This window comes from Cydia amplana, chromosome 2, assembly GCF_948474715.1.
Source record: "Cydia amplana chromosome 2, ilCydAmpl1.1, whole genome shotgun sequence".
Taxonomy (NCBI): Eukaryota; Metazoa; Arthropoda; class Insecta; order Lepidoptera; family Tortricidae; genus Cydia; species Cydia amplana.
Genome location: NC_086070.1, coordinates 2859288 through 2885246, shown reverse-complemented (window position 1 = coordinate 2885246; position 25959 = coordinate 2859288). Strand labels below are relative to the sequence as shown.

Genomic DNA, 25959 nt, shown 5'->3' with positions numbered 1-25959 from the left:
CTATCTGTCCATTTTTTATGGATTTTAAGAAAAATATATCTAATACAGGTTCCACTATAAACCTCAGAATAAGTGCTTTAAGTACATGAAACTCCTGCGTGAAAAATGTGTGTTTTTCTATATATATTTTTAATATGATTGTGTCGTCCACAGAACAGAGAATTAACAGAATAGGTAGCAAGTCGGCGGGACTCTATGAGAAAGTCAACGGGTGGCGAAGTCAACGCGGAGGTATGTCAGGACGCATGCGCTTTCGCTGTCAAAACATGCACGGTGCGTTCGACTGCCAAATGTCAGTATATTTACTATAGATGTGTGCACAGTACGATTGATTTATTTTGTTGTTCAGGTTAATCGCATCCGTAAAAGAACTGAAATTGGACCCAATTTGTTTGAATATAACTTTTGAAAAAATTTAAATGAAACGAGCGGTAGTATTATCCCTACCTTTAGAAGTCGAGCTTTTTTAATATATTCAATATATATTATTTTTGAATATATTATAGAACGACGGCGCACATTAAAGGATCAAGGACAAGGAAGGGAGAAGGAAAGGATAAATAAAAATAATTTTAGAACGCCTCGTTTGAACACACGATATCAAAAACTCTTTCATATCCCCTTTACGCGAAAAAAATATAAAGCGAATTCCTTCATTGATAAAGCGTGCAAGTGTAATTATAATAATCTTTTCTCACATATTGATATGTTTAACTCCTTTACTTAAGTTTAAGTATGAGGTTCTTAGTGTTTTAAATACTTAATGTTTAGAATATTTTCATTTTTAACTATTTTTTTTTATTAATTATCTCTTTTATTTTTAAATTCATTAGTAATGCCGAAAATGTTTGTTCTGTTGATATATCTGTGTTATTCCGTTCTGTTTTTTTTTGTATACGCGTTAGTAGTTAGTGGAAACTTCATTGGTTCATGTATTGAATAATATTACTATCTGTAAGAATTATTGTACCGTTTGTGCCCAAATAAACATTAAAACATTAATTCACTAAATTTCAAAAATATTTAGACCCTTAAATTAACATGTAATAGGCTCTTCAATTATTTTTTAATCAGTATAGCATAATTATGTAAAAATTAACGCGTTTTCACTTTTAATTTGTCGGATAAAAATGATTTGTTTGGTCCAATTTTAGTTCATTAAAGACTGTGCATTAAAAAAATTAGCAAGTGCTTTACAGAACTTTAGCTATCAACAATACTGCCATATACGCAACTAGATAATATATTATGGTAGCTCGAACACTTGAACAAAGTAGTCAGGAGGCTTACTTGTTTATAAACTGCACGACGCAAAATGTTAAATGTATAAAATAATAAATGTATTTTTATTAATAAAATCACACTGTAGAAATCTTCGCTATTGACATCAAGTGGAACTGTATAAGTTTGAACATCGTAGTAGATTTTTGTATGTTACGCTTTTCATTGAATGTATTTTACACCAACGCACGACGAATTCAAATATATACACAGTATAATATTATACTGTTAAATGTATGCTTTCAACATAAAAATAGCAACACATGATTTTAACTTAGGGCTGGTATTTAACAAATTGAATGTTAACTGGATGTCTTGCATGAGCATGACACTTTTATATATCAATGTAAATAACTAAATAATACAACCAAAAAGGTCAAGGTTTGTATTTTCTAGTTTAGTGGCTTTTATAAGAAGAAATAAAATAAAATGCACGATGATCCAAAATTTATGTGTACTTGTAGGTAATGCCGGTATTGAATATAATATAATATATATAATATAATATATTAGATTTCGTCAGCACAATACGTAAATTTATAAACCTAACATCATGTGTTAAGCTATGTGTGATCATAATATAAATTCATGTATATTAGTTTATCATAATTTATAATGTAATTTCATATTATGAGAATAAATATCTAAATCTAAATCTATAGAAAGGCGTTCCCATACGCCATTGCATAACTGGGCTTAAAAAATAAGTACTTGTTCAATTCACAATAAACAGTTTTTACATCACTGGTATAGGTGCAATTTGACGACAAAAAGAATAAATAATATTCACATCAGTTAGTGCACATTTATTAGCATTGCATATAACTATATGCATTTTGTTTTCATGGTAAAGCGCTTTACACCCCTGGGCCCCTATCGTCGGTTATTAAGCACCTAAGGTGTGTAAAGTGCTTAACAATAGACGGTAGCCTCTGCGCTTCCCTACTCTGTACCCGTTCCCAGAGCTAGTTAGTGCCAAGGGAAAATTGTCACTTTCCACAAACATGCGATCGTTGAATTATTTATACAATTATTGCACATTTATTTACACACGGAAGGACGGGTTCTTAGAAGTTTAATTAGTAGTGAAATAGGTTTCGCGGGTAGTGTCAAGGTTTCGTTATCTGATTATATGCAAAGCGTTTCGTTTAAAGTGTCTTTTTCTGAGAAAATCGTTAGTAATCTAAGAAAACAGTTAATATACATTTAAGAATCGAGTAGATATATATCCACATAGGAAAAATTGAGGGGTTTAAAAAATAATAATGTCAAAGACATTCGTCCACAATTAAACTGGGTAACAAGATACAAATAATAAAAATAATAACGAATAAAATGCAGATACTCTGGAGGATTTAAAAACATTAGTTTCTATCATAAAACAGTTTTCAGCAAGCCACATATTTCCAAGCTATCCCTTTTGCAATCAATATAACTTTAATCTCAAACAATTTATAAACATAAAACTCGAGGGAGCACAGTCTCTACTGATCCAGCACGCGATGTGTAAACGTCCACCAGTTGAAGATCCTCAAACCGGATCGAAAGATTATCGAGCGCTTATTCTACTTAATAATACGCAAGTAAAATACTTTATAACCCGTTTAAAATCATTTTAATTCCACCAATAATCACAAAATTCAAACAATGTTTTAAAATATGAACACGTCATATTGCGTTTAGAAACACGCTAAGCGTATGAGTCCTCAGGGAAATCATTCGGCTGGATTTATGTTCAATAAACAGGTTCGCACAGTTTGATTGGATGTTTATAGAATTCCTAGCTATGACTCGTTTTCTGAGAAATGAATTTAAAATTGCATTTACTTACCGACGAAGATGGGTTTATTTGAGATCCTTTGGGATCAGAGTAACTTCAGATCATTTTAGCCTTCAGTCGCCCACAGTTGAGCATAGGCCTCTCTATGTACACCACTTACTTATCCTGGTCCTGGGCTAGTCCCATCCAAAACTGCCCCGCGATTTTTCGAACGTCGCCCACACAACGAGCCAACGGACGCCAGGCGCATCTTCATCCGAAAGCGGCCACCAATCCGTCAACATTTTGGTCCACCTACCATCACTCTGCCTGGCAACATGTCCCGCCCAACTCCATTTAAGCTTGGTAATGACGTCACCCACATCTCGCACCTTGATGCGGCGTCGGATCTCGACATCAGATGCACTTCATACTTTAGCAACACTTACGTTACTGCAACGCTTACCAAGGCATCTTACTGTTGCTATAATAGCAAATGCTTCTAGCTTAGTAGATATTTGCCAGTTCCAAAATTATCCCGCTTAGGAAGTTTCCTTAATGCACCATAGCTGGCATCTTACTACTCAACATATAGAATATATACATGTTGATTAAAAGTACATTTTAACTGGCTCTGACAGTTAAGAAATGTCCTCCATAAGTACCTTTTATTTAAGGTACATATACAGGGTGTCCCAAGAAGTAGTGATATACTGAAGCTGGGAGGTAGAGGACCTAGAGGGCTATCTGAATCACCCCCATGTATGTTCCGCGATTTTTCGTATTTTCGGAGTTATGATTTTTTTTAATTTTTCACCTATCGCCGAGTACGATGAGATTTTTATTTATGGTGACGTGAATGATTGCGGTAGATGCTTGATTTTTTTTGTGTGCTAAGCTGATAGATAGGCCAATTCAGTATGGTAATATTTACTATCGTTAGATCTCTAAATGGAATTTAAAAAAAAATTTAATGCCAAGAAAGATAAAATTACGCAGTAGGTTTTATTTTTCTAAGCGCCCTTGAAATTGTGAACATACTGGGTAATTTTATCTTTCTTGGCATTATTATTTTTTTTAATTCCATTCAAAGATCTAACGATAGTAAATGTTACCATACTGAATTGCTACGCTGATAGATAGGCATCTATCAGCGTAGCACACAAAAAAAAATCAAGCATCTACCGCAATAATTCACGTCACCATAAATAAAAATCTCATCGTACTCGGCGATAGGTGAAAAATTAAAAAAAATCATAACTCCGAAAATACGAAAAATCTCGGAACATACATGGGGGTGATTCAGATAGCCCTCTAGGTCCTCTACCTCCCAGCTTCAGTATATCACTACTTCTTGGGACACCCTGTATATATTGTGGTACCTCCGAAAGCGCAATAATTTTGAAAATTGCTAATATCTATTAAACCCGATGCACTTCATGGGTATTTTGGCAGCACTTTCACTACCTGCAATACTTAAGATTTCGCTTACTATTGCTATTTACTTATACAGTAAAAAGTGCTTCTAATTTTAGTAAGGATTAGTAATTTTCAAAATAATCCTGCTTTCGAAGTTTCTCCAACGTACCTTACACGAATGTGACTTTAAGTGGGACCATAGGTACCTATAGGCAGGGATCGGAACCGGTTTTTTGCAAAAACTTAGAAATAACCATATTTTTCGAATTATTTTATACTAGAAATGTAGGACTCAGTTGTGTATTTAGGTTACGACTTCGTATTATAAGATTGCCCAATTAGAAATGAAGTAATTAGCAAAGAACGAAAAAATACCGTTTCCGTTCCCATAATTCTAAATATTTTATTTTATTATATATTTTAACTTTGTCAAAGTGAGTTCTTGTAGATCCATCCCACCATCATGACATGTACCTAACTTGGCGTTATAAATAAAGTATTTGTATTTGTAGTTAAAATGTTAACCTCCAACCGACTACAAATCAAAATTTGCCAAGATAAATTCAACTTTGATTTGTCAAAATGAAGCTTCTAAATACAATGAAGCCTATTTTATTAGGTATTTGGGCGGTACGATTTTCATACTTTAAAATGTATTGGTGTACATAAAAGACACCGATGAAAAATATCGACTTGTGTCTTACTGCGCGCATCGCGAATGTTTTCCACAAAATGAAATGTGAGCAGCCTCAAGGGCCCTACCTCTTCACTTAATCAACCACTTTAGTAGCCAGCACAGACATAACCTAGTGCATCTAAGGCCTAGGCCGATTGGATTACTGGAGAAGTGGCCAATAAGAGCACTCACGGTAAATGCACCTTTGTCTTCAGTGTGATTGTACGTTTGTAACTGTAACACTAAAATAGATCAACCAAAGATCAATTAAGACCTAAGTACAAGTGTTTTTTTTAACAGGTAATAAAATTTATTTCATTGATAAAGACAGTAAAAAGACAAATAAATAAGTTATGAACTAAATATATCTATAAATAATACTAAATTAAAACTAACAACCCTAAATAAATTTAAAATAAAACAAGGAATATAAAAACTACTGAAAGAATGAATGAATGAATTTTTAATTAACTTAAACATTAAAGTGACACAAACCGCCACCATACAATCACAGTCACTCATTTTTAAACGACATTCTGAAATAACATGAAATTTAACATGAACATTCAAGTAACATATTCATATAATCTAAATCTCATGTACAGTCATCAGATCGGATTGTTATGCCATTTAGGGTTCTTGCAAAATCATTTATAAATAAAATAAAAAATAAATCGCGGAGCGTGATGGTAGCTATTCTAGTAAAAAACATAAAATTAATCCATAACTCACTAAATTTGTGGTTACTAAGATATTCAATTGTACCCCATCGCTCAAATTGTGCCATGCAGATTGCCTCGTTATCTTTGCAAAACATTCGCTTGATTAAGTACTTAGCTTTCATTCTATACACGTACACTTAATAAAATTTCAAATAGGTTAAATTATAAGTAAAATCCATATGCATGTTGGCCCAAATCCACCCTCGAAGTAGTTTTTACGAAATAGATTGAATTGAGGTATCAGGATCCTGTTAATTAAAATGAACATGACGTCCAGTGATGCCACTTTATTGCATATATATTACCTGGGTCGAGTTCTCGTTGGGTAAAATAGATATTATATTACGTAAAGTGCCGTATTATACTTTCCACTTTCTATAATGCTTATAATTTTTGAAGTGAAAAGTTCTTTAGCGGCGCTGGGCACTTTTTGAGGTGGGGAAAAAATGATAAACTCGAGACAGCGTAAGGCGATCACGTGACCGTAAGGCGATCACGTGACCGTAAGGTTTAGATGGCCACTCAATTAGATGGCATTTAAATCAATAAAGAAAAACTCAATGACATTACATGAAAAAGGTTCTAATCTTGTACGGGCTGAAATACGAGGATCTCACAGTTACCTACATTCTAACTTTATATCACTCAAATATAATTCAATAAAGCTACATCTTGATGAAATCGCTAATAAAAGTGAACTCTAGAGTACTGGTGAATAAAACTCAAAATATCATGATCAAATATATTTAGATGCGAGGTCTGCAAGGTAACTTTACAATTTCTATTCGAATTTTAAACAATTAAAGCTACAAATTTGAATTTCGGTTTTCAAACAAGCTCACTGACCAGCAATTTCGGGACTAAAGTTTTTCAATAGAAAGGAGGATGGGTCAATTATACATAGTGCTGCAGATATTTTGGACTAGTCATTGAGTTTTCGCTTCTGTCGGCACTCCCGGAGTGCAACCCGTTGTTTTTTTATTTGTTTATAAGTAGTATTTTTACTATGACTGCTCTAAGTACTTGCCCATGAATGGAAAGGTACCTATTATAGATTCAGATTCATCTATTGTCATAATACTAAATTTCATCATGTACAAAATAATAAATATACGATAATCAATTATGATTTATTTATTTATTATTTCAACAGTCTGATGTCATATTATTTCAGCAGTCATTATATTGATGAATATACTCAAAAGTTATTTTGATTGGTCTGAACGCTTTTACAACCAAAAACGCTGTATTATCACGGTACGGCAAATATGTGTGACGTTATCTATGAAAAGGGACCTTATTGTCGATGGCGGTTACGCCATTATTAACGATGCTCCGATATAAATACAATGCCGCGCGACGTTGTGCGGCGTAAGCGCCATCGACAATAAGGTCCCTTTTCATAGAGAATGCCCCATATACTCTGGCAAACCCACTAGGTATGTTAGTAGAAAAAGGCGCTAAATTCAAACTTTCCATGGGAGGACCACCCTTCGCGCCTACATCCCCGCCGCCGCCGCCTTTTTCTACTGACGGAAATGGCTTGCCAAACCATAACTGCTCGTTAAAACGGTTCTAAAAAGTAAGAATAAAATAATTTCTATTATCAGAACCCAAACGAAAATAGCTCCTTTAGCCGGTATGATGCCTACACACCTCGGCAAATGTGCAGTGTGTGGGCACCACCTTACATCATTGATCATTTGTATACACTTTGCGAAATAAATATATTGTCTGAGGACAAACTGAAAACGAAATTAATGTTTATTAAATAATGTAACGAGAAACAATTTAATAAAATAGCAACGGTAAAGCAAATTTTAATAAAATTAGTTATTCATTAGGTACTGTAAAACAATATTCTTAAATAACCATGAATATTTTTGACAAGGTAAATAAACAAGGTGAAATAATACATCCTAATTTGTTTATCTACCCACCTCTTAAAATGAAATATTCGGTATAATTAAAATTACTCATTATTTTAGTGTTTATTTATTTTAAAAATAGTGTTTATAAATAAAATTTAAATCATTTGGGTCTACCGGTACAACGAAACCAATTTAACTTATTAAATATTTTTTTTCTTTTCAGGATCGTGTCTAAGTTACGGACATTCGTGTTGGGGAGGTAAGTTATCATTTACTTATTTATTGTAAACGTATAGGTGTATTTACTTACGTGCGATTTGAACTACCGAGAGACTAGTACTCACGTACCGTATCGTCGGATCATGTTCCAAAATTTAATTAAAATTGACTACAGAGGGGCTAAGATGGCCGGCTCTTTATCATTTGTCGCCATGCCTGTCACGTTCTAACAAGTATGTAAGTGCGAAAGTGACGCATGACATGACAGGTGATAAAAACACGACCATGATACCGCTGCAGATTAATAAAAATAAAATAAAATAAATAAATTAATAACAGTTATCATCGTTTTATTCATGTTTTCAATTCAATTAGAAAAACAGTTCAACCATTATATTTGTGAGTCCCTTAGGAACTAGGCCAACCTGATCTGACTTTAGGGGCCTAGCCAAGATAGCAATCGTTGATGCAAACGCCAATCGAAACTTACATAATGTATGGAAATAGTCACGTGACTTTTCGTTCATCTGTCATCCCGATACATTATTATTGTTCATTTGGGTTTGGTCGATGTACAATTGTCACCTTGGCTAGCTGGGGGCCTAGCTGTCAAATTTTGAAACGTATGAGCCGCGTTAGTGCCTCGCATCACGTTGTCATGAAAAGTCAAGAAAAGGTACATTTAACAACTTACCTACTTGACTGAATTATATTTTGGCCTATTTACGGTTTACGATTCTTACCAGCTTATTCCAAGCTTTTATAACATTATATTGCGCAACAAATTGTATCAAAATGTTCTGTCTCTCACGGGGAGCGACTAATATTTAATTTCCAGTCTCCTGTTGACTAGGTAATCTAGAGCTTATGATGCAAATTCGTCTGTCAGTCACAGCTTAAAGCGAAGCAATATTACGACACCTCACATTAGCTGTTCTGGGTATACGAGTAATAAACTCTTTGATTCTAAGAAAATACATATTTTGAATCTGAGTTGTTGACGCGGGCGGTATCACTGTCATCCGAATGAAAGCATGAATCTTGGCGTGAATGTAGGTAAGCGTATGTATGTAAGATAATTTTTAGGGTTTCGTACCTCAAAAGGAAAAAATGGAACCTTTATAGCCTCACTCATGCGTCCGTCTGTCTGTCTGTCCGACCATCCCCCAAGGGAGGGCCCTTTATCTCCCAAACTACTGGGTCTATGAAAAAGATACACAAAATAGTTCTTTACCTATAGATGACAGGAAAACCTATTAGAAATGTGCAGTCAAACGTGTGTCACACTTAATGTACGGAGCCCTTGGACTCCGACTCGCACTTGGCCGGTTTTTTTTTACTTATTTTTTTCTTACCTACACAAGCTACATGCGTGCTAAGTTATGTAATATGTATGCTTTCGATTTGCGATAGTTTTGGGCCATTTTCGAGTTGGACCATGAAGGTTCCTTTACGGTATTAATGCTGCTCATTTTATGCAGAAAATTCACAGATACATCGCCCCAGTAAAGGCACGTAGCAGTGTAATTGCAACCGTAATTCTGCTGATGCTGCAGTCGTTGCTTAAATGTCACCTTTGTTTTCGTTTTTTTTTGTCACTATGAAAATTGCCTCAATAGTTATGACACAATGTAGCTAAATTACAGACACCGCATTATGTAGCCTTTAAGGTCACCACATACGAGTATACCACATTAAGCATAAAAAAAGCTTAATTTTTGTAAATATTTTTAATTCATATGAGTAAGTACCTTGTAGGTGCAACTGAAATAAGCGGTCGCGCTCACATACTAAATGTGTACGGGGGCGCATATCCGTATTTACGTCGATTGTCATATGTGCTCGGTCTGGTAGTTGAGGTAGTCTCAAAATACATTACCTACCTCAAAATATGAGCTGGTTCACTACCAAAACAATTATTAATCAATTTGAGTGACCAAATGAGCACGATAACTTTCGATAAGGCTTAAATTTGCGAAATATGAACTTAAGCGGCTATTGAGTCTTATCCAGATAGTATATCGATATCCAGATATCCAGTAAGCCTGGATTAATGTAACTGATATTTATGATAATAGAGCTCGATCGTAAAAGTTGTTTTGTATAATTTACAATTCGATGGTTAATGAAAGAGGGATATGTTTTTACGGGTTCTTTTGCTTTTATTGGTGTTATTGAGTTCTGTAACAGAAGAGTGCAAACATAACGTTCGTTTGTCGGGCTGTATTTTATGAACCGTAATAGTACCTATAATCGACTTAAATATTAAATATCCTTCCTACACCTAAATATTTAGATAGTAATAAATTTTGTACAGTAATAGATTCCGACCATGCTATAATTTTTGCTAAGTTTGCATTAACTTGACAATAATACATACCTACCTAACAAAGCACAGAAGCATCCTAATTGACGTAGTACTTGTGAGACTGACTCTTTGTTTTTTTTTAATTTCTTTAAGAAAGTCCTAATAAGAGAGAAAGAAAATAGGAAATAATTTTTTTACAATATAAATATATACCTATATTACGATAAATATATATGTTCCGTTGCCGGACACCAGACCGTCAACATTTAGAGTCTCTTCGGAAAGAGAATAAGAGATAATACGAGTACATTCCAAGACTCTTCTCTTTTCGCACAGACTAACAGTATTTTTACGTACATTTGCCATCAGATATATCGAAGCGGCCGAGATGTTCACAATATCTGAACACGCACTCTAACGCCCTGACAATAGAGGCGTGTTCAGATATTTGTGGGACCCTTAGCCGCTCCGATATATCTGATGGCGAATGTACCATCACCCACACTCTTTAACTGTCCATCGGTGGCCTGCGAGCCGCATCGCTAGTACGGCGCGTGCGCGCCAGCCCCAACACCATCCTATCTACGATTGCGGATAGAGTTGACTGTCCGTACATGGTGCACTGTTGTGGGCTTCATGGGCCCAGTAGCGGTGTACTATTAGGTTAGGTTAGTTAAGGTATTTATTGTAACTAACATAGTTTTTAAGTTATTTTTATTGTACATAACTAACATTTTATGAGCCACGAGCTTGAAATAAACGTTATTTAATTTAATTTAATTTATGCCTTTTGTAATAAGATCCACCGATGCACAGAGTGTTGCTGTTTATACTGGAACTTGATAATTTCGAAATTAATGTTCGTATGCAAATATGAGCACAGAAACAAAGAAGCACGTAAATGCGTGAACAATAATTATCGTCACCTGTCACGGTTAAGCCCCATGTCAGGCTTTGCTTTGAAAATTAAACACGCGGGCCATTATACTCGTATGAGGAAAAGGATGAATTTTAATCAGTAACATAGATTATTAGGCTGCTTGAATGGCAGTTTTACTCCTGTCGGCGCAAGTGCGACGCGGTTATTGAAAATTTTCGAATATTTTGCCTTTTTATTACCTATATCATATCATATCATATCATTTATTCAGTAATAGTCATACATTGTTTAACAAAAGTTGCGTGAGACCCAGACATATTATAGTATTTTATGCAACCGTTGTTAAGAGGGGTCAAAAAAGGCGAGTGGCGTGAGTAACAATTTGAGGCGAAGCCGAAAATTGTTAATAAAGATGCCACGAGTATTTTTTGACTCAGTTAAACAACGTTGCATACAAGACAAGACAAGACAAGACAAATTATTTATTTGTAAACATAGGTAACAGTGTTGGATAGGTACAAAAAGTATTTGAGAACGCTATGTTTCGCCGGCCGGCATACAAATTTGAAATTAGGTATACACATACCAATTATATTACATTATTACAAGCAAATATACTTAACTAAAGAAATTAATCAATTATACAATAACTTAATCATAATTGCGCGTATTACAAATTCATAATTATTTATTAAAATCTATTCATATTTTTATGTCAAAAAGTCATGCATATATACAATACTTCCATTCACCAATTATTTACAAGCTAATTTAAAGTGTCACCAAGAAACTCTGGCAACGAATAATAGCACTTAGAAATTAATAAATTATTCAGGTCATTTTTAAACAAGTGCAATGGTTTCATTCTTAGAGCTATAGGAATTTTGTTAAAGATCTTGCTCGCCAGACAAAACACACTTTTTCGCATTAATGCAGTACGTGAAAATACTGTACAAAGGTTGTCGGCACGGTAGGTATCTCTGTTAAATATCTGTGACACTTGTTTAAATAAATGCAGATTTGTTTTTACAAAAACAGCAGTTTCAAATATGAAGAGGCACAGTAGAGTCAACAGACATGGGTGTGTTTTGTCGAAAGTGCATTATTTTAGTTTTATTCATATTTATAGTCAGATTATTAACATTAAGCCATTTTATTATATCATTTATAGTATCATTAATTTCCATTTCATAATTATTAATATCTTTACATTCAATTATAACTGTACTGTCGTCTGCAAATAAGACCATAGGGTGCTTGACATGTTTATGGAGATCGTTGATGCAGAGTAGAAATAACAGTGGCCCTAATACGCTACCTTGAGGCACACCATATCTCAACATACGCACATCCAATTTGTATGACCTTTCCTCTTTCGTATTCAAACATATTTGAGTGAGTTCCGTAGTCTGCTCTCTGTTACTTAAATATGATTGTAAAAGATCCCAAACATTTCCGCGGATACCATATGCATCTAGCTTTTTTAGAAGTAACGAATGGTTCACATAGTCAAACGCTTTACTTAAATCCATAAAAATGGCGCATATATGCTGTCGTTTGTCAATTTTCGAAATTACAGGGTAGACCAAATCGTATATAGCTATATTAATAGTTTTCTTTTTACGAAAACCCTTTTGTTCAGTAGCTAGCAGGTTATACTTTTCCAGATAGTTATATAAAGCTTCATATATAACTTTCTCAAATATCTTTGAAAATACCGAGGCTAAGGCAATTGGTCTGTAATTAGATATATTGTATTTGTCTCCCTTCTTAAACAGAGGTTTAACAATCACAGGTTTCAGTTGAACAGGATAAATACAACTTGAAATGGATAAGTTCATTACATGACTAATTGGGAATGCTATGATATGGGATACCTGTTTAATAGCTTTAGTACATATATCATCATGTCCGACACTGTGCTTGTTTTTAAGATTTTTTATGATCGACACGATGTCACAAGGAACAGTCGGCCTCATATATAAAGACCCCGAGACGATACTTACTATACGATACAATACTTTTTCTACGACCAAGCACTTACTTAGAAATAAAATAGTAAATTTAACAAGTGGTCATTACACGAAGTATCGTAAAATCGCCAAAAAGAAACTGCGTGTATGCGCAAATACTTTTTTGGGGAATAGACTAAAGACTTGTCTTGACAACTATAAGATAGGGGTTTAAAGGTGTGTGAACGACCCTTTAAATGACAAATAAAAGTACGGGAGTAGAAAAAATATATTAAAAACAGGTCACTCACGTATTCACCGCCAACGTCACCGGTTCACCGTTAATGCAAGCTCCTGAGGACGCTCCACGGTACAGAGTGAAACATGTCGAGCGTTTTCGACTTAAAATACGTGAGTGACCCGTTATTAATATATTTAATATGTCATACATTGTCATTTATATATACAACTTCAACGTTATTTATATGAAGTTCATTGCACAAAACTAAGTGCGGATGGCGGACTTACGGCCAAATGGTATTATCAGGCTTCCTCCTGTAATTAATCGGGAAAGTTTACAAACCAGTCTCAACCGACTTATATCCATTAAAGGGCATGACGGTTGACGTTTACCCATATTTAACCTCCGCCTGTAAAAGGGTTAATAATTAATAGTATTATATACTTGTACAATCTGGTAGGTACCGTAATAGTTACGTGAACGAATGATCTTAAGAGGATATTAGTAATTAGACAACCGCTTTTCCTTACAAACGTAGTCCCCATTTTCCTCTGGATATATTTTTACAATTAATTTACGAAACTAGGCAAACCTGCAGTTAAAAGAGTTCATAAATAGAAATAATTATCAAATTTATGTATTTAAAAACTACCTACCAATTTGTTCGCTTCCTTAATCCTAAAAAAATCAGCGTATTTCTAAATTAAGGTTATTTCAGCTTTCCGTTTCCGTCAAAAGTGCTCCAGCTTGTCATATATTGCATTTTTTACTGTCTCCTTACCGTTGTTTACAATTTCCTCCGTCACATTAAGTACACGATGTATAATAATTTAATTATAAGTACCCGAACAAACCTTTTGATCACATCTGTACCCTCGTTAACCGGAATGATATTTACAGTTTTACTGAAACATTTTGTAGGAAATAGCCTAACAGCTTCTGAATCTCATGAGATCAAGTATTTACATTACAAGTTTAGTTTTACGTGCGCGGAAATTTTAGGATTTACCATGGTTAAGACAGTAAACTGACTAATTGTAGCTCTTAATGCAAAGGAATAAAGTCTATCCATGATCAGTTTAGTGTATTACTGATAGTACAAGAATCGAGCCTCAAGTTTTTGGCAAGTGTAAAGATAAGTTTGTAGTATTTAGGATTTATGGACGTGAGTAGTTAACAAGCCACGCACGTGTCTATCGTATATTTTATGATATTTCTTGTGATTGGGAAAGATTTCACTTGAACTGTTTGGCAAATATTCGGTAAATAATTATTTGGGATAAACGAACTGACTTGAAATAAAACTATGTACCTAAGTAAATAAATTGATTATATAGAGAATTAGATTTCACCTCATATCTGAATGTAATGTTTTATTCCAAAATTCAATGTTACTAGGACAACAACAAACTAGCTACTAGAGCCCGTACCATGAGTTACTCACAGTGTCAAAACTGACATTTACGCTATCGAGAACGTCATTTTCTTTCTATACATCTCGTACTTGCAATTAGTGCAAACGAGATGTATAGAAAGTAAATTACGTTTTCGACGGCGTTTATGTCAGTGACAAACTGATGGTAGCTGTTTAGGACAAGTGGGGTATCATTTGAATGAACATAAGTTGTACATTCCAAAACAGTTTATTTTGTTTTCCAAAAAAAATAATATTACCATCCTCTCCCTCTTAACTCCGAAGTTATGAATTTTTTAAATAACATTAATATTACCATATTAGTTACCTATTACAGGAAAAATAGAATCAGACATCTACCTATCTTGATAACTTTTATTTATTACAAAAAAAATTAGCCGATTTGCCTTAATATATATTAGTCAAAAATCTTTCGTGTCTATGTATAGTTGCATGAGCCAATTGAAAGTTTTAACGGAACCCTCGGTGCGCGAGTTAAACTAACTCGCACTTGACCAGTTTATTTTCAATCATGCGACTTCGATTTTCATAGCCAACCCTTGTAAGTGGCCTTAAAATAATTAAATGGCATCGTTGATTAAAATAACGTAATTACATACTTATTTGAAATTGTGGGCCTTATCGTGACTCGTTACTCCAACTTTATTAAATAAAAAAAACCGGCCAAGTGCGAGTCGGACTCGCGCACGGAGGGTTCCGCACCATCCAATAGAGCAAAACAAGCAAAAAAACGGTCACCCATCCAAGTACTGACCCCGCCCGACGTTGCTTAACTTCGGTCACAAATCACGTTTATTGTATGGGAGCCCCACTTAAATCTTTATTTTATTCTGTTTTTAGTATTTGTTGTTATAGCGGCAACAGAAATACATCATCTGTGAAAATTTCAACTGTCTAGCTATTACTGTTCGTGAGATACAGCCTGGTGACAGACGGACGGACGGACGGACGGACGAACGGACGGACGGACGGACAGCGGAGTCTTAGTAATAGGGTCCCGTTTTTACCCTTTGGGTACGGAACCCTAAAAACTAGCGACCCGCCCCGGCTTCGCATGGGTTATCAAATTATACATGAACCTTCCTCGTGAATCACTCTATCGATTATAAAAACGCATCAAAATCCGTTGCGTAGTTTTAACGATCTAAGCATACATATGGGACAGACAGACAGCGGGAAGCGACTTTGTTTTATACTAGTGAAGGCAAAGAAAAAGCTATGGATATACGCCTTTTCACTTCAATCGGTTGATGTTGCGACACTTGCGACTGGAGTCATTGACTTATATCTCAGGACCCGCCTTAAGTAAACTAAAAATGGTATCCCACCAAAAACATTTTCATGTAAAATGTTGCCAAGACGAAACCATAAGGCTCGCACTGACAAAAAGTTATCAGATCTCTTGTAGAAGCTTGGCTAGCTTCTAACTCTACAAGCCCTAACTTCACAAACTCTACACCTTAGTCAAAATATGTGGCTTGACCGTTTCGCTACTGTCACATGGACGTAAGGTGAAAAATGTATTCACTATTCATTATTTTTTATAATACAATAGTTCTTGGAGTAACGAAACGGCCAAGTCACATATTTTGACTAAGGTGTAGAGTTTGTAAAGTTAGGGCTTGTAGAGTTAGAAGCTTGGCTCTACAAGAGATCTGATAACTTTTTGTCAGTGCGAGCCTTATGGTTTCGTCTTGGCAACATTTTACATGAAAATGTTTTTGGTGGGATTTCACTTCTTTTTGTAAGTTGCTTCCATCCCCTAATTTAAACGGTCGCACGTGTGATTTAAGGTACTATTAAAAATCCTGAAATACGTACGAATCGGGGCATCTTTTATACAATCTGCTTTTTACTGATTCCCCATACAAACTTCAACCCACCTTTTCCCCTAACGCCCTTTTTCACCCCCTTTTCACCCTTACGGGGTGATTTTGGGGTTGAAAACTATTCAATGCCATTCCCCATTACAAAAACTATCTACATACCAAATTTCAACTAAATCGGTTCAGCGGTTATTGATTTCCCATACAAAATTCCACCCCCCTTTTCCCCCCCTTAGGGGCAAAAAATTTCAAGTTTTTGAATTATTTTGTTGTTTGTGTACTAATACTATCTTACATACCAAATTTCAGCTTCCTAGGACTTCAGGAAGTACCCTAGAGGTTTTGATGATCAACAGTGAGTGAGTGAGTCAGTGACGAAATTGGGGTCTTTTAGATATGAATAAAATCTTAAGTATAAGAGCTATGCAATTGAAATTTTTTATGTTTAATAAGTCCACTATTGACATCATATCCCGAGAATTTTGTTTATCTGGTATAATCCAAACCCAAGTTATGAGGGTTCAAAAAAACGACGAAGCGCTTCGAGAAAAGGTAGGTAGTGCCCTTGCGCTTCGCTTTGCTCGTCTTGGCGGGGGCACTACCGTGCCCCCAGATAAGTTCCTCGGTGTCACTCACGAATTCGAGCCAATCGTGTAGTCTAACTCAACTAGTTGCGACCAATCGCGCGGCCGCGCGCGCGTGATGCGAACTCATCGACCAATCGCGTTGCAGCGTTTTCACACCGCTCGCGCTGTACTGGCCTCATTCATGTTCCATTCTTATTGCCCGTAAGGCTAGTCCTGAGATATATATATGTCAATGACTGGAGTGCAATAAAACGGCAGTACCTACAAACGTTATCAATTTTCATTATTGCAGTAAGGCGCGCTGGGCCGCGCCCAGCCTTAGATCAGAGCTTATATGCAGACTATTGCAGACCCCGGTAATCAATGTTGCAGATTGCAGTTCATTGAAAATAGGGGTTGAAAAAAAAATATGTACCCTAAATTCGCCTTAGAACCTTAGAATTCTTCAACATTCATAACTTCTCCTCAACCAGCATTAAATCATAATTCTACTATAAATTGTATCGTTGAATGAATGGGCGTATTATACATTTACGGTTTGGATTTGATTTAGGATTTGAGATATGGTTTTGTATAATTTCCATACGAAAAAATTGCTAAGGCGAAATTGGGTACGGGTGGGGAAGACAGGTGTTATTATAATTCATAACTTTTTTTTTTTACTTTAAACTATTTATACTATAGTAGCTATTAGCTACTAGTTAGGCATGTATAGTAAGTTCCAATTTCGCAATCCAACAGCATCACTTTGACATCCGAATAAGCCGTGGTAAACCCGTGGTTTTAATGGCCTGATCAGTTGATATTAGCGATAGTGCTCTAAATTAGGCAGCTTTATTGCAAACCTCCGATACACAAAATTGATTCCTTGATGAAATGAGTGACGTTCGATCGCCACATTATGGTCGCGGTTGGAATGTTCAATTCGTCACTCATTTATAAAGGAATTGGATAGTGTCAGCGCCCGCGTCAACACCGCAACAGTAAGGTCGCAACAGTAATGCAGCTGCGTTTGCCATTCGAATGTCACCTAAAGCCTGCTCTCACCTAAAGAAGCATTATGAATGTAATCTTGATGTTTATATTGACAAGATTATTGCAACAATGTAAAAATAAAACAAACCTATAAAAAACACCTGTCAATCACGAACTAAGGGTTTGCAATGCTAGCGTAAGGCCCACGGTCCTACCCGTAGTAATAATTACTTCAACGTAATTTAAACCGTTTTCATATGCAACAAAGTTGCATTTATTTTGTTTCGTCCGATTTCAAAACATAAGAAATTCAACCACGGATTCACCAAGGATTTCAAATTCAACTAGTATTTTTTTTACATGGAGCCTTAACACATTAACTGCCAGCTCTCGCTAGGGGAGTTCAATGTTCGTAGGCGCTTTTAGCTACATACGGTTTTTGCCGTTTTATCGGCTACGCTCGTAGCGCGTAGCTCGCGCTGGCACTGAATGTGTTAAGTAAGAAGCTATGATAAAACGCCTAGAAATTCAAAATAGAGTATGTGCGGAAAGAGAAGAGTCGTGGAATGTATGTGGCCCAATACAATCTCTCTCTCCGCACAGACTCTAATAAGTTTGTTCTAATTTTCAGCGCACGGCAAGCGGTCTGCCAAGCCCCCCACCACTGCCCCCGACTGGTACCTCACCCGTCTGCTTAGGCACATGGCTGTCAACGCTGAAATGGTAAATACTAAGTTTATTATTTCCTACAATAATAACTTTTTATTTTCACAGTCTGTTAAAAGTGTTGCGATAAAATCCCCACTACCACTACTTACACGCCATCTTTTTCGGCCCGATTCGATCTTTAAGATACGTCAAATATTATGTCAGTGTCAAAAGTGACGTTTTTGTTTGAATAAACGTCACTTTTGACACTGACATATCTAATTCATAATATATTATACCTATCTAGACGTAGTATTCGACGTATCTTAAAGTTCGAATCGGGCCGTATGTCACACACACACTAAAATACTCTTTAGTGCTTTGCACGCTATCTATTCCTCACACACACACACATGGAAACTGAAGAATAATATTTTAACGCCATCTGTCGTGTGATTTCAGAACCGCGCCCGACAGGAGCCAACGAACGACGGCATCAGCGCCATCTTCCAGATGGACGTGCCAGACGACTCGCAACCCAACAGACTTATGTATGTACAGTGAAAATTGTAAAATTCCTGTATACTGCTTCGTTGTTGGTTTGGTTGTCGGAGTTACGGCACGATCTTACTACGAGACGAGTGGGAGTGAGGCTAAGACCGCATAGTTTTAATGAAAATATTGTAGATGGCGCTGTTTGGTATTTGCTTTTGTGTTGTGTGACTCAAGCAACCATTTCTGACTATTAATATCTACACACTATGTGCACCTAATTAAATTAAAAGAAAAATGCTGATCTGGGGACAGGAGGCACCTTCTCACGAAGCGATTCGTCATTATTTGTACCCTCATAACAGTCATACATAACCTGGGTTTGGATCATACCAGATAAACAAAATTCTCGGGATGTGATTTCAATAGTGGACTTATTAAACACTAAAAAGTTTCAATTTCATAGCTCTTATACCTGATATTCATTCTGAAATAACTAGAAAGATATGAACATCCAAGTAACATACTAGTATAATATCTATAGTTCGTCAAAGGACTGTCTCATTTCAAACATAGACAGAGAGAATCATACTATTTTTGTCGTACACTAGTACCGAAAAGAAAAGGAGCTATACTACCTATAGTTTTTTTCGTTCTTATTTACTGACAAATTGGTTTGACCAACTATATATATGTCTAGTAATAAAAAGAAATTATCAAGCAAAAACGGAGCGAGTTATTTATAAGTTTTGTATGTAAAACTTCTACTTGCTTAATCAATAAGATTGTTTTTATTTTTCCAGGAATATAAACGAAGACCCCACAGACGTGGGCCCCGTGAAGCATGAAGCTATTCCGATGTTGGACGACGACCTTCTCTCTAAGATGAAACTCTGGAAGATCATGGTACGTGTGGGGTTAACGTACCGTTCGGATTCAGACACTTACTGTTGCAGTATTGCATCGCGGCGTTACTATACCGATTGCATTGCTCCCGCAATTGTCAAAACTCAGCAATATCGATTTTGGTTGGTATTTGCATTTGCAATAATGCTGCAGTAACGCTGCCGACTGCACTGCAAGAGGAAACGTCAAAACTCCAACTCCGAGTAGAAAAATAGTATACAGAGGGTGCTTCCTGTACAGGAGCAATAAATAAAAACTAAAGACTGTACTCCTCAAACTGACCAACATTTGTTCAGCAACTTTATTAATATGAATCCTTTAGACTTCCTCTTTTTTATACAAAATAAATATTGCCTTCAATGTACGCTGACATCAGTGTGTTTGACGTTGCTTGTCACGCTTTAAACATGACAAAATTTGCAACACATTGCGTCTTAGAATAAACTTTAAAGTGTAATAAAAATCAAAACATGAGTTATTTTCAAAAGTTGCTGAACAAATGTTGGTCAGTTTGAGAAGTACAGCCTACAGTTTAATTGATTGCTCCTGTTACTGGAAACATCCTGTATACACACCTAGGGCAGTAAACAAGAAAGCCTCAGATCACATGTAATTGCCGGCCAGGCCAGCCAGGCTTCGCCTGCCAACAATTACGTGTGATCTGAGACATTTCTTACTCTACTGCCCTAGTTGCGTGCATTGCGTGCATCAAAGGTTTCATATTTAACAATTTTAAAACATATAGGTATCAGTGAAAGAACATGGGTCGAAATTATATAAAAATAATAAAATCATTTATATATAATTTTTTTGATAGTTTTATACATTTTCATTTTGAGTTTTAATCGTGTGTCGATAGATGGCAGTAAATTTACTGTGACTACAAAACTTACTATGACAGGACCCATCTATAGGTAATACTATCTATTCTCTTTGATGTACATGGACAAAATGCCTATTTCGTTGCATGCTTATACCTATTCTGTAGTCAGCACGTATATCGAAACTTCCAAAGTAACCACAAACATCTAAAGCTGAGCTTTGCTGTTAAATTATCAATAACGTAAAGTATATGTTAAGTTTTTTAGCACCTTGGCCGCCCCGATATATCTGATGGCGACTGTACCTACAGATGCTACAGGTGACAGGGTGAAATGACGTAATTCAGAATCATTCTGTCGTTGTCGGTTCAAGGCGAAAAATTAATGAAATTATTTTTAATTTGAAGCTTTTTCATTATTTTTGCACCAATTATTGCTTATAAGAAAGTATTTCTCCATTAAGCGTCAGTCTTTCTGTCTGTCTGTCCGTCTGCGGGTTAGCATCAACCCTATCGTGAGTGGTGTCATTAGATTGGTACCTATTTAATAAACCGGCCAAGTGCGAGTCGGACTCGCGTACGGAGGGTTCCGCACCATCAACAAAAAATAGAGCAAAACAAGCAAAAAAACGGTCACCCATCCAAGTACTGACCCCGCCCGACGTTGCTTAACTTCGGTCAAAAATCACGTTTGTTGTATGGGAGCCCCACTTAAATCTTTATTTTATTCTGTTTTTAGTATTTGTTGTTATAGCGGCAACAGAAATACATCATCTGTGAAGATTTCAACTGTCTAGCTATCACGGTTCGTGAGATACAGCCTGGTGACAGACGGACGGTCGGACGGACGGACAGCGGAGTCTTAGTATGTTGGTCGATTTTTACGAGTATTTTTTCATCCCTATTTTAGAAATTACATATTTCAAAAACGGATTGGTTCATCTTTGCCTTTTCTGTTTCAGAGGAACGCGGCCGACGAGAAATGAATAGAAAACTACAAAAAAACAAATGGACTGATGTTGTTTTCTAGCTTCATTTGATTGTTTCATATTGTTACTGTCTATAGCCCCAATACTCTGGTAATGGAACATTGTTGTACTGTAAAATAAGAGTAGCGTCAATTGTAAGGCTGGGTTGCAATTGACATTATGTACATAAATAAAGGTGATGTGCCATTCTGAATAAAGTAAATTTTAAAAAGGAAGCTGGTTTCAGTGGTCACTTATCAAAAATCCCTCTCGGCAATTAAAATTAGGGTTTAAAAACTGAAATATTCAAATCCAAATGAGGGGCCACGGAAAGAACATGTCTAGTCACATTTTTCGAAAAATGAGATTTTTATCTCAAAATGAAGAGCTCTTAATGAACTATTAGTTATATGTTTTGCTACCACTGTAACTGGATAAATGTAACACAACTTTATTTTTAGTTAAATAATACTTGGTCACGGAATTACCATACGTTTAGACATTGTTCCAAATTTTAAAACCGCGATGACTAAAAATGTCACTAGTGTGACTAGACATGTTCTTTCCGTAGACCCTTCAAATGTTATTTCGAATGAACATGGCGGTCTGTTTTGTGCGGATTCTTTTAAAAAATGTTTTTTGGGGAAAACACAAAATGAGCCATTTGACGTAATTAGATGTGAAGGTAGAGTAATGCTTCAGAGTCCCACAAATCTAACGCCAAAACCGGTCTTTTAATCTACAATCAAAGTTACGTCCTTTTTAGGGTTCCGTACCCAAAGGGTAAAAACGGGACCCTATTACTAAGACTCCGCTGTCCGTCCGTCCGTCCGTCCGTCCGTCTGTCACCAGGCTGTATCTCACGAACCGTGATAGCTAGACCGTTGAAATTTTCACAGATGATGTATTTCTGTTGCCGCTATAACAAAAAATACTAAAAACAGAATAAAATAAAGATTTAAGTGGGACTCCCATACAACAAACGTGATTTTTGACCGAAGTTAAGCAACGTCGGGCGGGGTCAGTACTTGGATGGGTGACCGTTTTTTTTGCTTGTTTTGCTCTATTTTTTGTTGATGGTGCGGAACCCTCCGTGCGCGAGTCCGACTCGTACTTGGCCGGTTTTTTTTTAAATACTATGGAACTTGTCATGATACGTAACATACGTGTAGAAACTGCTTCCCTTTTGCACGCTACAATTATCGTTAGTCGAGATCAGTGCCAACAGTAATGCTGCTGCGGTCGCATTCTGAATATCACCTTTATGCAGCTTGCATTCATAACCCCCTAGCCTAGCCCATAACCTATCATTTACTATAATACTAGACAGCCGTACAACGAGAATAGCTCTCAAAGCGGGCTAGCCTTTGTATGGCGAACGGAGTGACAGTTGCACACTTACGCGCTAATGAAAAGCTCTTTGTTAATATAAGTAACTAATATTATAAACGCAGCTAATGCTTGCTCTACTGAAGCTTGTACCGTGATAAAACAAGCTACATGTGTAGCTAGTCACAAATTGTGAAAGGATGCATTACTTCATCATGACAACTTGGGGTTGAATGAAGTTTTGTACACCCGGGGTCTAGCCGAGATGACAATCGTTGGTAATAAACGCCAATCGATACTTAAACAATATAGTATATGTAAATAATCACGTGAGTTTTCGTAGCATCTGTCATCCCGAATATCCCGATACATTTATATATTATATATCTAATCTAATACCTTTAAACGAGCAATTCTTCTTTATTTATTTATTTATTTATATATATATATATATTTCGGAGATCTCGGAAACGGCTCTAACGATTTCGATGAAATTTGGTATATAGGGGTTTTCGGGGACGAAAAATCGATCTAGCTAGGTTTTATTTGTGGGAAAACGCGCATTTCCGAGTTATTATATGTTTTCCGAGCGAAGCTTGGTCACCCAGATATTATTATTAATACCTTTAAACGAGCAATTCTTGTTTATTTATATATTTATTTATTTATTTATATATATATATATATATATATATATTTCGGGGATCTTGGAAACGGCTCTAACGATTTCCATGAAATTTACTATATGGGGGTTTTTGGGGGCGAAAAATCGATCTAGCTAGGTCTTATCTCCGGGAAAACGCGCATTTTCGAGTTTTTATATGTTTTCCGAGCGAAGCTCGGTCACCCAGATATTTCTATTCATTAATTGGCGTTTTTCGGTGTACGATTGTCATCTTGTTAGGTTTTGTGACAGCGCCACTTGCAGCATCCCACTAACCCGGGGTTAACCGGTTAAACCGTTAACCCAGTGTCAATTTGTACTGATAACCATGGTAACTCCAGGTTTAACCTGTTAATATGTTTCTTTTTTATATTGCAAAAGAGCATCCACACACACAAATTAATTTCGAAATAAAAGATATCAATAACCTGTTAACCCCGGGTTACTGAATGGTGCACGTGGCCCTAAGTAAGTTTTACCTCACTAGTTGTCGCTGTTACTGTTATATCAGGTTTTTTATAGAAATATACAAAAATTAGAACCAAATACTTAAAGTGTCATTCAATAGAACTTGCTAACTATGTAAACAAACCGCCATACTAAATTTGACACTGAATGTCAATTTACTAGTAACTTTTGTTTACATAGTTAGCAAGTTCTATTGAATGACACTTTAAGTACCTAAATTGTACTGATTGTGAATTATTTAACAGTAGGTGTGGGCTGCTGCGGGTAAGTACATGAAACATTCATAAAATTCAAATGCCCATAATGATTGCAAACCGAATGCGTCTTTTGTATCTAATCAACCCACATGTAGATTATTCAATATTTTTCCATGGCATTCATATGAATAATTTCACAGCAGGTTTGCAAAAATAAATAATAAACAGACTAACTGATTACAAAATCAACGCGTTTTTTGTCATCATCGCAACTATGTTTAATGTCCATCTTATAGCTAACTACACAATCTTCGAAGGTGAGTATTTTATTCTTTGCTTCGAAGTATCAACGTGAGGAAAGGCCACTGTAGACTATAAACATGATGCTGTTCTCATGGGATCTTGGCGTTATATAATGGTGGCATTATCACACTCTGTCACTGCAAAGCTTGGTTCGACGTTACCACTTTTGTTACTTTTACTTAATTTGTGGCAGAAGATAAGATGAAGTAAAGTTTACCTATGAATCACTAACCTTTTGTGACCATGGCGTATTTGAATACCATAATTTTTTGTCTATTGTAGTATGGAAATCAGGGGTTAGATACCGGTATTTCCTTCATACAATTAACCTGTTAATGATTGCGGTCAATCGTAAACGTGACTTTTTTTGTACTTTAAATCATTGACTGAATAGATTTAATAGATTCCAAAAATTGTAAATAACTACCGGTTACGATCCCTGCTTGAAATATGAGTAAAACCGCTGTTTTATCAATGATAATTAAAATTATATCATTGTTTGGAAAACGCGGAATTTCCCGCAGACGGATTTGACCGCATCGATCTTATTTAAAGTTTAGATATTCGTTTTTGGAGGCATAACTCACCCGCTATCCTTCCCTTCATTAATCTCAATATTTCGTGTAATGGCCTTACGTAAATAGATTATCTTCTTTGGTCTGTTGTTACGAACGACAGATCTAAAGGATTACTGTCCGGATATGATAAAAAGCGATTGCCGTTGACAGATAGAAGCTATTCTAAAAATGTAGACCAAGAGTTGGATTTGAAGGTATAAAACAAGATTGTTTAAAAATATGACTTAAAAAATAATATCACAGGGGTGTTTGAATGACAAATCAAATCATTTCTCTTCTCAAATGGAGTTTCAGTCACGGTCAATTTACCTACTCTTTAACTTAAATACCTACCTATAGTTTGTCAAAGGGCTGTCTCATTTCGAACATATGTACACAGAGATAATCATACTATTTATAGATTTATACTTGAGAAAAGGATGAGTATAGTTTTTT

The 25959-nt window shown here is 35.8% G+C and overlaps 1 protein-coding gene across 2 annotated transcripts in view; it reads left to right on the top strand.

The window, feature by feature from the left end:
* The window catches only part of LOC134662054 (uncharacterized), a 32770-nt gene extending 10542 nt beyond the window's left edge, over positions 1 to 22228 (top strand). Inside the window, exons 2-7 of one of the 2 annotated variants that reach the window (XM_063518323.1) lie at positions 154 to 231; positions 7952 to 7987; positions 18783 to 18874; positions 19262 to 19350; positions 20095 to 20197; positions 21980 to 22228. In XM_063518323.1, coding sequence (XP_063374393.1) covers positions 154 to 231; positions 7952 to 7987; positions 18783 to 18874; positions 19262 to 19350; positions 20095 to 20197; positions 21980 to 22003 — 422 coding nt within the window. In that variant the 3' untranslated portion in view covers positions 22004 to 22228. The remainder of the gene's footprint in view (positions 1 to 153; positions 232 to 7951; positions 7988 to 18782; positions 18875 to 19261; positions 19351 to 20094; positions 20198 to 21979) is intronic. The other variant, XM_063518325.1, reaches the window with a different exon arrangement.
* Positions 22229 to 25959: the final 3731 nt, after the last annotated feature.